General features: G+C 40.4%; 1 protein-coding gene across 2 annotated transcripts in view; it reads left to right on the top strand.

Moving 5' to 3' along the window:
* MTM1 (myotubularin 1) overlaps positions 1-15,870 on the top strand; it is an 85,135-nt gene that overhangs the window by 31,316 nt on the left and 37,949 nt on the right. For both annotated transcript variants that reach the window (XM_023507581.1, XM_023507582.1), the window contains exons 6-7: positions 11,616-11,699; positions 13,927-14,076. In XM_023507581.1, the coding sequence (XP_023363349.1) occupies positions 11,616-11,699; positions 13,927-14,076 (234 nt within the window). The remainder of the gene's footprint in view (positions 1-11,615; positions 11,700-13,926; positions 14,077-15,870) is intronic.

The raw sequence follows: 15,870 nt of genomic DNA, 5'->3' as shown, positions 1-15,870 counted from the left end.
AGATATTTACATTACGATTCATAACAGTAGCAAAATTACAGTTATGAAGTAGCAACAAAAATAATTTTTGGTGGGGGTCACCACAACATGAGGAACTGTATTAAAGGGTCACGGCATTAGGAAAGTTGAGAACCACTGGGCTAGGTGATCCTCTTGCCTCAGCCTCTGAGTACCTAGCACTACAGGCACTTGCCACAATGCCCAGCTTCTTTTTCTATTTTTAGTAAAGATGGGGTCTCGCTCTTGCTCAGGCTGGTCTCAAACTTTGAAGCTCAAGCAATCCACCCGCCTCGGCCTCCCAGAGTGCTAAGATTACAGGCATGAGCCACCTCCCCCAGCCTGTAAAGAATACCGATTGACGGGTCATGTCTTTGTCTGTCAAGGTGCATGCTGGCCAGCTGCTTCAGTTTTGTCTTCTTCATCTTGGCCTGATCTGCTGAGTTTTGTTTTTTATAATTATATTTTTCAATTATAGACGTTCTATTGGATTCTTTTTTCAGATCTGTTTGGTCATTATTTATAATCTCTTCTTCTCTATTCAGATTTTTCACTCCCTCTTTTGCTTCTGAAAACACATTAAACATACTTTATAGTATGCGTCTGATCATTACAGTACCCAAAGTCTTTATGGCCTCTTCCTACCACAGGCAGGTGTGGTTTTGCTGGCTTGCGGTGCTCAGTTTCTGGCACATCTGGTGATCGTTGCCTGTGAACACCTACTACTTAGAATTTTATCTCTGGGTATACTCTGAGGCTGGGATTGAGGCAGTTCTACCAAAAGAGGATTTGTGTTTCCTTCTGCCAGGTATCTTGAGGCACTACTGGTTTGGGACGGCTATAAATTCAATTCTCCAGTTGATATTTTGGGACCCATCCAGCTTTTGTGACTTTTGGCTACAGATGCCTTGAGAGTTGACTTGTGGCTGTGGATTTCCAGTGGGAATGATGGTAGGGTTTTTTTTCTTCCCTTGCTCAGCACCAATAATCTGGACAGGCACATGTAAATTCTCCGGAGCGCCCAGGTGGTTGTTTCCCCTTCATCCTTCCCCTGAGCATGTGAGAGATTTCCAATTTGATGCCCCATCTGGGGTGGTCCCAGGCCTTTGCATCCTATCTCCTATACCCCAAGAGGCCACGAAAGCCAGTTGTGTGAGTGTCCTGAAGGTGCAAGCCAGGGCATTCCTCTTACTCTCTGTGTGCCTGTTTGCAGTTTGGTTTTGGCTTCTGAGTATTTATTCTGCCCTTGCAAGCTCATTAGTGCATTTTTAAAAACTTTCTGTTGTATTCAGCATTTTGAGATGTTTTCAGCAGAAGTCTCATTATAGCATGTAGACCATCACCTTCCAGACACTTCTCCCTCTTATTGTGAAACTACACTTTCTGTGTAGCTGCTGAGATGTACGTCTCCTGCTCCTTTTGCCTTTCTTGATATTTTTTCTGGTTCTTCTGCTCCTTCTGCCATATAAAGGTGAGTTTTCTAGAAAAGTCTATTCTCCTTCTCCTCCTTGCTCCATGGTACCCCGTCAGCAGTCTTTCTTTCTCTCTCATGTCTACCAGCATTACTTTTTGGAGTGTAACTTCCAAACCTATAGTTTCTTATTTCACGGAAGCGGCAACCTAACTTAAACAACACCTAAACATTTGTTTAAAATGACCCTCACATTTCCCCAAAACTAACCCTTTGCATTGCGGGTCACACTTAATGGGATTGCCCTCCTCCTCTTTATTCACATCTGAAATCAAAGTCATAAGTGGTTTCCCTGTTCCTTAACATTTATAAATCCAGGGGATTCTTCCTCCCCATCCTGACTAGCTGAGGTATTCCTTTCCTCTCTTCTAAACTGTTGGAATAATGCTTCTCCTGGTTTTCTGACCCCAGTCTGCCTCCCATCTACCCCACCTGTGCCTTTGGACAGATTAACCCCCCACCCTAACTGCTTCATTCCTTTCCCACCAAAGCTTCAGTGCCCCCCCTTTCTGCATGCATAGGTACCTCTGTCCCTTCACAGTGTGGCCCCCCACCTTTTTTTATCCCTTTATATTCAGGAAGGTGAGCGTGGACTGAGGTGTTTGCTGAGGCTATATATTCTGAGTTTGGCCACCATTTGAGCCTTTTGTTGTCACCATTACCATGTCCAACCTCGTCTTTACCTTCCAAGGTAGCTCAGATGCAATCAGTGTCCCTCCAGGCCCATCTGTCCCACAGTAACCAGGACCTTCCCCTCTCCTTCTCGTGGTGCTTGCTCTTTCCTGCTTATATGATCAGTAGTTGGCCTGGCCTCTCTCCTCTGGAGGATTTCTAACTCCTAAAGACAGTGGCCATGTCTTTTTCTCCACCAGTATTCTTCTTCCTGTTGGTAAATATTGATTGAGTGAATATATGGAAGTAAATAGAATGAACGAATAGGAAGCAGGAGCAACCGAGCCATCAATGATAATAATGTGCTGTTTAGAAAGAGGATTTAGTCAACAAGCATTTACCTCTAATTTAATATTTAAATAGTTAATATATAGCCATGATTGAAAATTCAGGAAACCTAAAGGGTATACAGTAGAAACATCTCCCTCCAAGCACACTTCAGCCATCTTGCTGCCCTCTACACAGATGTCTGGGGTTTTCTGTCCTCCATCTCCAGCCCTGGAGACTTGAGCCCTCTCACTTTTGTGGTGCTGTGCTGTGCTGTGCGCACTCTCCTATCCCGTGCCATGGCTTTCTCACTTACCAAGAGATGCTTTCTAAGGAATGGGCTTCTTCGCTTTATTGTCTTTTCTCTGTTGACCCTGCCATTATTTATTCAGTCTTCTAATGATATTTAAACCACTTCCAGTTGTTTATATAAATACTGCAGTGACTCACCTGCATATACATTTTGAATGTGATCAAGTATATTGTAGGCTAAATTCTTAGAATCATTGATGTTGCCACATTCCCCTTTACAGAAGTACTGGTTTTCACTCCCACATGCCACACGTCAGAGGGCCTGTTTGCAGACGTCCTGGGGCTGCTGTCACAAATGGCTTAAAAAACACAAGTCTGTCATTTTGCAGTTTTGCAGGTCAGAGTCTCAAATGGATCTCACTGAGCTAAACTCAAGGTGTCAGAGGGTCTCTAGGCTCTGGGGAAGAATCCATCCTCTGCCTCTTCTAGGTTGTAGAGGCCACCACAGCCCTTGTCTGTGGCCCTGTTCCTCCATCCTCAGAGCCAACAGTGCGTCAAGACCTCCTCACGCTGATCACTCTGGCTTTGCTTCCCTCATCACTTTTCAACCTCCATCTAAAAGAGCTCTTGTGATGATTACGTGAGGCACACCCAGCTAATCCAGGGTAATCTCCCTATCTTAAGATCAGCTGATTCACAATGATATTTCCATCTGCTATCTTAATTCCTCACTACCATTTATGGTACATATATAACTTAAGATCCAGGGATTAGGACATGGACATTTTGGGAGGCCATTATTCTGCTTACCATTCCAACCCAGTATATTTTCTAAATTTTTGATCTTTGACAATATAATAGATGAAAATGTATCTTCAAAGTTTTATTTCCTATTTATCTTACTTGAGTAAAGTTGAATATCTTTAGGTTTGAGCTCCTTGAACTCCTATTTCTCTATTCTCTGTGTCTTCTACCTATTTTTCTTTTGGGTTTTTGGTTTCTTTCTTGGTACTTATGGGTACTCTTTATGTAATAGCTATAGTGACATGTAAAGAGTTGTAAATATTTTCCCCTATGTATTTTGATGTTGTGGTGTATTTTGCTATGGAGAACTTTTTATATTTATTTGGTGGTATGATTTACTGAGAGTATGTGTTAGGAGTCCCTGAGAACTCCTTGAGGTGCTGTGATTCACTAGGAATACGAAGGACTCAGCATATGATTTATTATGGCAAAAAGATACAAAGCAAAGCAGCAAAGGGAAAAGACACAAGCTTCCAGAATTTTCTTCCAATGGAGTCAAATAGGATGTACTTAATTCCTTCAGGAACAAGTTGTGACATCACATTTGAGATATTGCTAACTGGGGAAGCTCGTAAGAGACTTGGTGTGTGTAGTTTTTATTGGGGTATGGTCATGTGGGAACCTACCACCTAGTACATATCAAAATTCCAAATTCCCAGAAAGAAAGCAGGAGTTTGACATAAGCTATATCATTTATACAAACATTTAAAGCACAGAAAACCACTCTTATACTTAGGGAATTCTGGGAACACTTCTGAACTCCATACTACCAGGTGCTAGCCAAGAGCCATCCATTTAAGCAGGCCTTTCTTAGGAGAGCAACATCAAGATGGTAATGGTAATTCTTCTCTGGATGCTTTTCTTAAATAGCTTCTGGATTTTGTATCCCAGTCAGGAAAGTCTTCCCCAACTCGAGACATACAAAAGAATTATTGCATGTTCCTGTAGTACTTTGGTTTCTTTTTCAAGATTTGAATATTTGAACAATTTAGAATTTACTTGGAGTTAAAGTATAAGATATGGATCCAACTCCTTCTTCCCCACTTGTTACAACATCATTTGTTGACTAGACTGATGCTTTGTAATACCACTTTTATCTTACACTGAATTCTCTGTGTATTTGGTTTTACTTCTAAGTGTTTCTCTTGTCGCATCAGTGATTTTATTCATGCACCAGTAACACTCTTCTAACTGTTGAAACTTTGTAAGATGTTGCAATGTCTGGTAGGGCAAACCCCTCTGTGTTTCTCTTCTTTTTGCTCCTTTCCTCCCCAATCTGGCTTCGGCAATTATGGAATGCCTACGTTATGGCTAGACTCAGAGAACTGGAGCTCATACCCACTTCCTCACCCCAAGAAGTACAACTTTCCTGGGGACCGGAGAATAATAGACGCATATGATTCAGGATGTCATGGGAGCATAAAGCAAGGCTTCCTAGAAGAGGCAGATTTGGAAAAATGAGTAGGAACATGTGCCAGGTAGAAATGGATGGAGGAATGTTCTGTGGCAAGGCAAAGAGTGGATTCACACATGGTTTGTTGTCCAGGAGCACAGTGCGTGTGTGGGAGGGAGCTGGGCCAGAGCTTGCAGAGCTTAGCATACCCCCCCCCGCCGGGAAGTTTTGATTTTAATTTCAAGATGAGAGGATCCACATAAGGGTACTAAGCAGGAACATAGCATGATTCGGTTTCTATTTCAAAAAATTACTTGGGCTGCAGTGTGTAGGGTAGGTGGAAGAGTGGAGAGTGGAGGAGGGAAGAAGAACATTTCTGAAGAACATTTTTTTTTTTTTTGAGATGGTCTCACTCTGTTGCCTACACTGTAGTGCAGTGATATCATTATAGCTCACTGCAACCTCAAGCCCCTGGGCTTCAAGCAATCCTTCTACGTCATCCTCCCAAGTAGCTGGTACTACAGGCCTGCAATACCATGCCTGGCTAATTTTTCTATTTCTTTAAAGATAGGGATTCACTATGTTGTTCAGGCTGGTGTTGAATGCCTGGGCTCAAGCAATCCTCCCTGTCAGCCTCCTGAGTAGCTGGGACTACAGGTGCCACCCCACCTACCTAATTTTTTTTTTAGTAGAGATGGAGTCTCACTATGTTGCCCCAGCTGGCCTCAGACCTCAGCCTCCCAAAGTACTAGGATTGTAGGCATGACCCACCATTCTAGCCTCATTCCTAGAGATTTTTGCTAGTCACCTCAGTCTGTGATGATAAGGACTTGAAATGGGACAAGAGAGAGAATGGGTTTGTGAAAGATTTAGATGGTAAGATCCATATAATTTGGTGATTTACTGAATTTAGTTATGAAGTTAGTTATGAGAAAGGACAGGATGAAAGCCAGGGAGGAATCCAGCTTATAGAACCAGATCAGTGGTGAGGTTAGTGGTTGAGGTTATAGAAGAGAGTGAGGAAGAGGCTGAGTTGTAGGTGACTGTGGGACAACAAGGTGTAGATAAAGAATGCAGGTGACTACAGAGACCCAGGGCTCTGGCCTGGGGAGACATTTATTTGGTGGGCCTGGATGTGATCATTGGCATTTTCGTAGATGTGGCCAAAATTGTGAAGAGAAAGAATTACAGTGAGAAGAGGTGTAGCATATGAACCCTGAGAAATGTCAGCCAATGATTATGATTGTGGACAGGTTGTAAAGAATGTTCTTTTTCAAAATGCTTTTAAGTGACATTTTAAAGGGACTTTTATGGCCCTTTCCCGAATAAACAAATATATACATTTATATACGAAAGTAACCATCACCTAGAAAAATCAAGCCATTTTCCCCAACGTTGTGGGTTTAGTCAGTGGTACAAATAGGATTAGGAGAGTTACTTAGGCAAATGGAAGTACAAATGGTAATTTATGTGCTAGTTGCTTCTGACCTATGAAACTTAGGTCAGGCTTTTGGAGTAACTGCACCAAAACTGACTTAAATGAACTTACTGTGTCAAGTTCTATGAAATACACTGAAAGAATTCTGTACCATTAAGGTGTTAGAATTATATACTTTGCCAAATTTCAGTACCTCTTATGGTTCTTTATAATTTTAGGTTTTTCCTCCATTTTTTCCTTCAACGACGAGGTCTTATTTCTGAAGTGTAACCTAAAAGATAAAAATGGTACACATTACTGCACCATTACATGACAGATGGAAGCTTTAAAAAAGGTGTCTTCGGTTTGAGAAATCATTAGGAAAAAAAAGTGATCATTTAAATTTCTATTCAAACTTTGCAGAAGTCAATCCAAAAAGAAACAGTTAGTGAATGGTTCCCTAAAGTATGAAGGGTAGCTATTTGGAGACTTAAGCTTGTTTATGTCATTGGGATATTCTGATCTTCCTGAAAATCATGTCCATCAATGCATGGTAGGTGGCATCATTTGAAAGCACTTTCAAGTGTACGGAGCTTATTAATTTATTCTTCTCATCATGCAGTGAAGAGGTCTTGAGACAGTGAAGACAGCTCTTCTTCCTCACAGGAAACTCAGGAATCGATCAACATTTATAGATTCTACTAAACAAACAAAAAATCTAATCAAATCAGTGATCTTTATATAAGTGCCATTTAAAAATAATGGCTAATTAAGTGAAAGCTAAAATCGGTCTTCATTTCAGTGCCTTTCTCCTCACAAGACACAACAATGATAAATGCAGCTAAATTAAAATGACAAGATCTATTCCCTATGTCAGAGCTGTTTTTATCCCTGGTGTGAAATCAGAGATTTTCATCTCAACTTTGTCCTTTAACATTTTTCAAATGTTACATTGTGCTATATTTAATAAAAAAATGTTCATGATTGCTTTTTTAAAAGTCTCCATGCACAGTATCTCTTGACGAGTAGGAATCTGAATTGATGAAATGCCCAAATACCAATATAGAGCAAAATAAAGACCCACTTAGTAGATGAGGGTAGGGAGTGGACATTTGAAAGTGTGTATCTTCTGATATCAGTTTCTTCATTTTGATTTTATACTCTAGTAATACAAGATGTTAACATTGAGAGAGGTTGGGCAAAGAGTCATTTCCTGTGAATCTATAATCATTTCAAAATAACTTTTTAAAAAAGGGCACAGCATCCCCCCAATAGCTTGACCACGCAGAACCCTAAGTGAGGTTCTTGAAGGTTCTGGTGTATTCCACGTGGCCCTTGTAGGACCAGGGAAGTAGGGGAGTCACCCCCTAGAGATTCTGGTTCCTTAGGGGGTGAGAGGGACACAGGCATCCCCTGGCATGTGGGAAAATCAGCCCTGCTGAGCCCAGACTCAGGCAGGGCCCTGGCTGAGGACCAGGCCCACGAAGAAAGCCAGGTAGGGTGCCTGAAGCATCAACTGAAAGCTACGCTTGGCAGATACTGCCTCTCTTAAGACTCGGTTACATCAGGGCTGCATCGTTCTTGCGTCTTCCATAGGCAATGAAATGAAATGAGCTCTTGCACAGGGTCAGGGGCCAGACTTTATCATTACCATCCAGCAAACAAGACTCCTGTGAGATGGTTACAATGGAAAAACTCTAGAACCAGTTCTCTCTGTGCAGCTTCAGTTTCCCAAATTAAGGTTCAAAACTGACCCTAGGTTATATTTAGGAGTAATTCCTGAAAATGTCAATGCACTAATATAACACTAAAAACCTCAAAGGCTTAAAAGAATATTTTGTATATAAGAGAAACGACAGCTAAAAACCTCATGACATGTAACCTCTTAACTTCAGGTTTTAACAGTTTTCAGACAGTAGCTTTAATTAGGCTTGTAACAAGTTACCCCTTGTGGAGAATTTTACACTTTTGAATAATGATGTACAGATGAATATATTTTGGCATCCTCACTTTAATACTTACTGTTTTCGTAATAATCCACATTTATGTTACTCTGAGAGCTTTCATTTTGAAATCCTTGCTTTTCTTCTTATCTGAACCTTTAAGGAAAAAAAAGAAAAATGAAAATATCCAGGAATGTAAGTTCTGGTACATTCAGTTTTAGAAAATGTCAGCACTGGCTCTTTTAGAACGCTTGTTTCAGTTGAGCCAAGCAGTTGGTGGAATACTTAGTGTTTAATGTTGTGTCTTTTTTTCAAAACTAACTAGTAATACTTTTAAAAAATGTTATTCTGTCATTGTAAGCTAACTTATTTGAATGGCAAAAATAGTGTTTTAAAGCATCTATCTGGTCTTTTCCACCCTAAGCTTCAGTGCAACACACATATTCAATGTGTTACTGTTTATTTCATGATCAGAAATATTAGTATTGGCTATCGGGTGAGTCTTATATTTCCTGAAATATTGGGGGTCCAAGTCTGGCTCTCAGTATCAGGAATAAACTGGGAGCTTTTCCTGTCTCCAAGTTCCCACAGATATGTTTCGGGGTAAAGGTTCCCAGTTCATTGACTCACCTTGGACATTATTTGGAATGTGACATGTAGAAGTGATCTCATGAGAGAGGCCACCTGTACATACTATGGGGACATTGTTTCATTCTCATATAAAAGAAAAAATGACATTGCTTCTGTTTGAGTTCTCTTAAATATATTAAGGGAGTTATGGAGATAATTTTGATTGAGCCATATAGCTTTCATCTTCTACAAACAATTTTGTAACTTAGTGATTTTCATATGAGATAGGAGAGAATGCTTGAAGTGAAAAAAAGTGCTTTAATATTAGTGATTGAGAAATAATAATTTAAGTTGAAAATGCTGCATGTAAGTTAACGAGTACTGACAGCATTACTACGTATAATGATTTGTCTGGAGAGTTTTATCTGGGCCTTTGATTTAAGAATTTTTTCCTTTGTTCTTAAAAGACTACCATATTCACTTGAACTTCTTGGGAAAGATGCAAACGACTAAAAAGTAAACACAAACCATGTTGAGTTCAGAAGCTTATTTCAAGAAAGCCAGGTCTAGGTTTTGTTCTAAACTGAGTAACAGTATAGTGTATGTCTCAAACCATCTGCTATCTCCAACTATTCCATGGAACAGCATTCAGCAATGCTGAGGATTTCCCTCTGCTAGGTACTGACCACTGTACTGTCAGATGTGGAAGGTGATGGCTTATCACCAAGAGAAAACTTAGGGGTTGTTTGTAGATTCTGTTTATGGGTAAAGGAGTCCACCAAATATTTTAGTGCTTTGTTCATCAAAAGTCCCTCTGTCTTTGTGGTAAACTTCAGTCAACAGGAATCACTTGTTTTCCCCAGTGGTACTGAGTAATTAAGCATTGCTCATGGATTCGGTGTCAGGCTAAAGTCTTAGCGAATTGATTAGCACGGTCATCATCATTACTAGCTTGGGGCTGGCATGCCATCTATCTGCAATAAACAACACTTGGCCCTAGTGCTGCCAGAATTGAGACCTGCTGAGGGTGCTGCGTGCTTGGGAAAGTTCAACAACTCCAAGAACATGTTCTTGATCAGTTTTTACCTTAATCCTTTTGCCATTCAAATACAGACAACTGTTGCTGCTAAGTGATGCTGTCCAGTAATACTCTGTTTTATAGGAGAGGAACACTGGTATTCAAGGCAACAGGCTGGTAACAGGGAAAATGGGTGAGGAAGGAGGTAACCCAGAAAAAAGTATCCAGACACAGCGCCTCTAGCGGAAGTGGTTGTGTGGGGCTGTGTGGGCGTCATGCTTTCACTCCGTCAGCACATGTACGTTCTGCCTACTGCGGGCCAGGTGCTGTTGTGGTCACTGGGGATAAAGGATGTGAACAAAGCAAGCATCTGCCTTTACGGGGCCCGTGTGCCAGGGGAGGGGACAGGAGCTGCAACAGTCAGCAAGTACGGATTTGTCAAGTGGTCCTATGTGACGGAGAAGTACACCAGGAAGGACAGCAGGGAGTGCTGGGGTGGGCGTAGCCTGGTGTTTGTCTTTAGAATGTTGGGAAAGGCCTTCTAAGGGTACGTTTAATCAGAGATGTGAGAAGTGAGAGGAAGCCATGAGGGAAGAGGATTCCAGGCAGGTGCAGCAGCAGATGCAAAGGCTGGAGCCTAGCTGATAGCTTCCGGGAGAGACACATACAGCCAGTGTGGCTGGAGCAGGGTGAGCAAGGCTGAGCGCAGAGGTGATGTGGGATGGGTGGCTAGGTGGCAGATGGCTGCATAGGTCATTGGAGGGACTTCTGCCTTTACTTCAAGTGAGGTGAAAAGCCACAGGAGGATTTGGGACACTGAAAACACGTGATCTCACCTATGTTGTTGTGCCACCACCACTCTGACTCTGAGGTATAAAGATGAAAGCAGGGGTGCAGTTAGGTTATTGTAATATGCTAAATGAGAGATGGTGGGGGCTTGGGCTAGGGTGGTAGGCAGGTGGTGACAACGTTGACTCTAAGGTTTTTGGCCTAATCAGCTGAAGGATGGGGCTGTCATTTATTGAAATGAATAGACTGTGGGAAGAACAGTCCTGGTTAGGGGTAGCAAAGGGTTTGGCTTTGAATGTGTTAACTTCCGAGTTCTCCAGGTGTCTCTTACACAGTCTGGGGTTGTAGAGTGGGCACTTGGATAACCAAGTCAGGTGCTCAGAGGGTGCTGGAGAGCAGTGGATGTTTAGTAGTCAGGAGATTCTGAATGGCATTTACAGCCATGAAATTGATCAATAGTGCCTTGAGAGCGAGCATAGATAGAGCAGGGATGAGAGGTCTGAGTTCCATCACTTCAGTGTCCAGGCCATTGATTGAGAATTCACAGACAGCAGTTAATTAAGAGTGTCCCTAATGCCCTGTCTTTTTTTAAATAGAGAAACATGTCATTGTTTCCTTTCAAAGCAGTTATGTTATTTAATAATAATGCTTGAATTTTCTTTTTGTCTCTAAGTGGCTTTTACCTAATCGATGGCTAATACTGTTTAAAACTGATAGGCACTCTTTAGTCTGGAGATCTGATTGTGTGTGTGTGCGAGTGTGTGTGTATGTAGCATCATTTAAAAAAACTAAAAGATGTTTGTAGCCATAGAAAATTGAAGTTTCAGAAGGAACTACTACTCAGTATAGAAGTTAGTATAAGTCTGGTCTGAGTTTTCCACTGTTCTTTTGTTTTAAGTCTTGGTTTTGGTTGTAATTTCATGGTCAGCAAATCTAGTGTAACTTATTTTGTGAGAAATCAAAAGATATAGTAAACTATTCCTTTACACTGAACTTTGAAATTTTATTTTTGCCTTTTCTAGCCGTTATTTGCATTTTTAAATGAAGAAAAATTTAATGTGGATGGATGGACAGTTTACAACCCAGTCGAAGAATACAGAAGGCAGGTAAGTTGTTAGATACTGTTGTCTAATACGAGCTGAATCTCCACCACGCATAGTAACAGTATGTCATCCAGTCATGCCTTCTGAGAATCACTGACGTCCTTGCTGAATATCTTTTTAATGGCAATAGTATTACCCACATGTAGCACGATATAGCTCATTCTGTCACCGGTAATCTATAAGCTCATTCCGTAGCCATGTGCAGGTGCCTTGAAGCCTGGATGACTAAGTTCTGTTTCTTTCCCTCTGTGAAGAACATCTGTTTTGTGTTCATGAAATGATCAAATAATTAGGGTCTAGAAAAGTCAAGCCTCTTATCCCTTACATCTTAGGGATTAATGTTGCTATTTATTTGTATATTTGGAAGCTTAACTATTACTGACAGTTAGATTTAAATTATATTCTTTTCAGTTTGCAAAGTCAAGTGAATTGGAACTGTTTTCCTATAATGATGTGTTTTCCAAGAAACCTTTGAGTGTACATTAAAATTGCCTTTACTCTGCTGCCTTATAAACTTCATCTAAATGCATGGTTGCTATAATAAAGGCAAGAGGTTTGGTATAATGTAGCTGTTCAGGAACAAAGGTCTCTTGTGGAATTTTTGTGAAGAAAATCTTGGGCATGTTATGTAACAAGAACCACAGTTTGACCTCTGGTGTAACCAACTTCTATAGGTCAGGTAGGAGTTTTGTGATGGAATTTTTATTTTCTTTTTTGATGAACTTTTTCATAATTCTTGTTCTGCAAAGCTCTTTAGATAATTGGGAAATTGTATTGAATGAGCTTTGAGAATCAAATAAAACCCAGTTGCTTTCTATGAAAAGGTCGTGAACATAAAGTAAAATGTGGAACCCTAGATTTGAGAAGAGCTTTCTAGCTACCACCTTCACCACCTGGGATGGTGAACAACTTGGGCTGATTTCCTTTTTTAATCTTGGTCAGTGCTTTGCCTATTTGTGAGCTGATCTGATGCTCTGGAATTTGGGTGCAATAGTTGAGCCCTAGACCACATGTGTGGTCATATATCCTATTGCTTCCTAAATCAGGTTTAGACTGTTGAGCTTTCAAAGGCTGTGTACACCTCTCATTTAATGACCTTTGTTCTGGACCAGACTAAGATGGAAAGAAGACCATTAAAGCGTCTTGCATGTTTTGGAGACCTCTGTAACATTATATAGTAAAATATTTTACTTTATTTTTGGAGTGTTATCAGTAATATTAAGACTTTTTCTTTAGTTCAAAGCTTCCAGCTTGAAATCAAACAGTTCCTGTTTTTAAGATTGCATGCATATATGAACTGTTGAAGGTACTTTGTTCTAGACTGCCATTATATTCAATCTTTTTTTCTTATAACTTTCTGATGGGACTTATAACTCTCTAATTGGACTCAGCATCAGACTCAGCATCTGTTTGGTCCGTGGTCTATAGGGCCAGACCTAAAGAAAAGGTACAATGTCTGTCCCCAAAGCAAACACCCACATAGCTCACTTTCATGTGTGTTTATTTGTGCATTTGTGAGTATGGGGAGGAAATATTTCACCACCTCTGGATCATCGTATCCCTACTAAATACAATTTTGTGGGCAGGTGATAGGATGGAAGGTGTCTCCCTGTCACATTTGCAGTCTGCTTAAAATGCAAATGACTGTATTTCTCATACAACCTATGGGGCTATCATTGATTCCAAAGACTTGATTGAAAAAAATTATCGGAGGTGGCGAAATGAGCCTCCCTGGAGGGGTTTTCCTTTACTTCCCCTCTGTGATATTTTTTACGAGCTCAGCCTCTCTCCACTTTGGAACAGATGGAAGTATTCACTCTGTGTTGAGCATGGAGAGGAAGTTGCCTGATCTCTTTTTGATCCTCAGTTAGACACAGATTAAGATGACACAGGGTACTTTTCTTAGAGGTGGGAGGGGTGCATGGGTGCGGGGTGAACTTGGGTTAATCTCTATTATGTAAGTAGTAAAGAGTATGTTGACACAAAGAAAGATTGCCAAGAGAATCGATATTTACAAATGATAGTTTAGAATTGCCACCGGTGTTGTGTCTTGTGTTCCTGCGTTGTCTGGATTCTTGATTTGGCACCCTTATTATGAGTAGGTAGGCCGTCATTACCCTGGGGTCAAAGAGGCATGTGTACATATTGCTATGAGGAAGAAAAAGAGGCCTACGGGCAGCCCGGAGCTGCAGTCAAGCAGTGCTGACTTGGACTTCCTTTTTTCCTGCAGGGCTTACCTAATCACCATTGGAGAATAACTTTTATTAATAAGTGCTATGAGTTCTGTGACACTTACCCAGCCGTTTTGGTGGTTCCATATCGTGCCTCGGATGATGACCTCAGGAGAGTTGCCACTTTCAGATCCCGAAATCGAATTCCAGTGAGTACTGCAATTAGCATTTCTTTCAAAGAGTGCCTTTTATTCCATAAGAATGGTAGGCAAGTATTTAGAGAAATGCTCCTTGTGGAATATCATTCCAAAAAATATTTATCAAGTGCCTTCTGAGTGCAAAGCACCACGCCGAATGGAGAAGGAAGTATGACAACAAGGAGCTTGTGGCCAAGGGCAAAGAATGAATGTGAGTAAAGAACTCTGGAAGGAAGACGCACCAGTAACATTGTTGTGTGTGAATCAAGTGTTGTGTGGAAGGACGGACAGGCCCTGCGTGGTTTTCATCTTTGTGGCATGACACCTGACACACGATAGGCTTTCAATAAATGTCAGATTGATCATGCCGAAGGAACACACTAGCTCGTTATCGATGTGTAAGCAAAGCTTTGCCATGTCCTCGATGTGACTAGCATGAGCTCCTCTTCATCACATTTGCAGGCTACCTTGAAGCCATTATCAAACTGTGGTCAGGCACAGAGGATTCCAGACAATGTACTTCCGCTGTCATTGAACCTAGTTCACAAAGCTCTCTTTTGGTCCTTAAGTATTCATGGATGCATCAAACTTTCTACTCTGTACATAAATTTTATAGACTAAAAAATTAGAAGTTGTTTTTTTTTCCCTGTTAATTTTCAGGGCCTGTCATAATAAGTACATTGGTTTTTGTCCAAAATTAGTAAGTTTTTAAAAACAAACATTGAAGAAATTAAGATTTAATATCACCTTGCCTTTAACTTTTAAGTCTAGACGTTTTTGTCCTTAAAAGGACAATTATGAGAAACTTTTTTATATTATTGGCATAATATAAATTTTAAATCCTAAAAGCCACTTTCTTCCCTATTATTAGTGTCTGTTAATATCTTCGTGATATATACTGTACTTGAAAATACAGCCCTTAACTCATTGTGTTAGAACACAGTGCTAATGAAACTAGAGTTACAAGTTCACTCCTTGTACTCTGCTTAGCCATGTTTTTCTGTGCAATAGCCCAAGGCCACACCCCTTCCCCTAGCCTGTTGTCTTTCCGATAGTGCCTTGTCTACAAGGAGGAGTGGGCTAGGGTAGTGTGGTTTAGTTTCATTCACTAATTCATTCAGTCAATATCTATTTAGCATCTACTGTGTCATTTGTATATGTGGGTAAATCTCATGGGGTTTGTGGCAGGAGAACAAATGAAACAACCGTGCCCATCAGTCTGCCGTCTTGATCCAATCATCCCCAAGATTCTGGATGACTAGAGCAAATAGAATTTAAATTTTTACTTAGCCATTTTATTGATTATTCTCACTTTGTAATGGCTACCAATTTGCATTTCATTTCCTAAAAAAGCTAGGGCTAAGCTGTCCATTACCCCTACATACTTGTAGATGGTCTGTTTTCAGGTGTTATTAAGCAGGGTAATATGCTCTTTTCAAAATACCTTCTAACCACCTGACTCTTGACTGTAAGTCTACAGCTTGACTTACATCCTTTAATGTGAAATCATTGATATTTAATAGTCATTTCTTTTTATAAAAGCCCATGTAACAATACAGAAGGAATTGATGAGAAAGAGATTTTATTTTACATGTAAATAAGATACAAACTATAATAAAATACCATTGGGTAATGAGATAATCCATATGCATTAATGGATACATATTCCTTTGTTCTCAAACAGGTTTGTGTTAATTTTGTGGAACTCTTTAACATGCAAGTAAAAGATGTTTATTTTAAACATTTTAGAAAATACTGAGCTGAAAGGAGTCTGCCACCTAGTGAGAACCAGTGTTAACATTTTTG

Source organism: Otolemur garnettii, unplaced genomic scaffold, assembly GCF_000181295.1.
Source record: "Otolemur garnettii isolate 467f Iridium unplaced genomic scaffold, OtoGar3 scaffold00190, whole genome shotgun sequence".
Lineage (NCBI taxonomy): Eukaryota > Metazoa > Chordata > Mammalia > Primates > Galagidae > Otolemur > Otolemur garnettii.
Note: the sequence above shows the minus strand (reverse complement) of the source record. Positions and strands in the feature narration are given on the sequence as shown.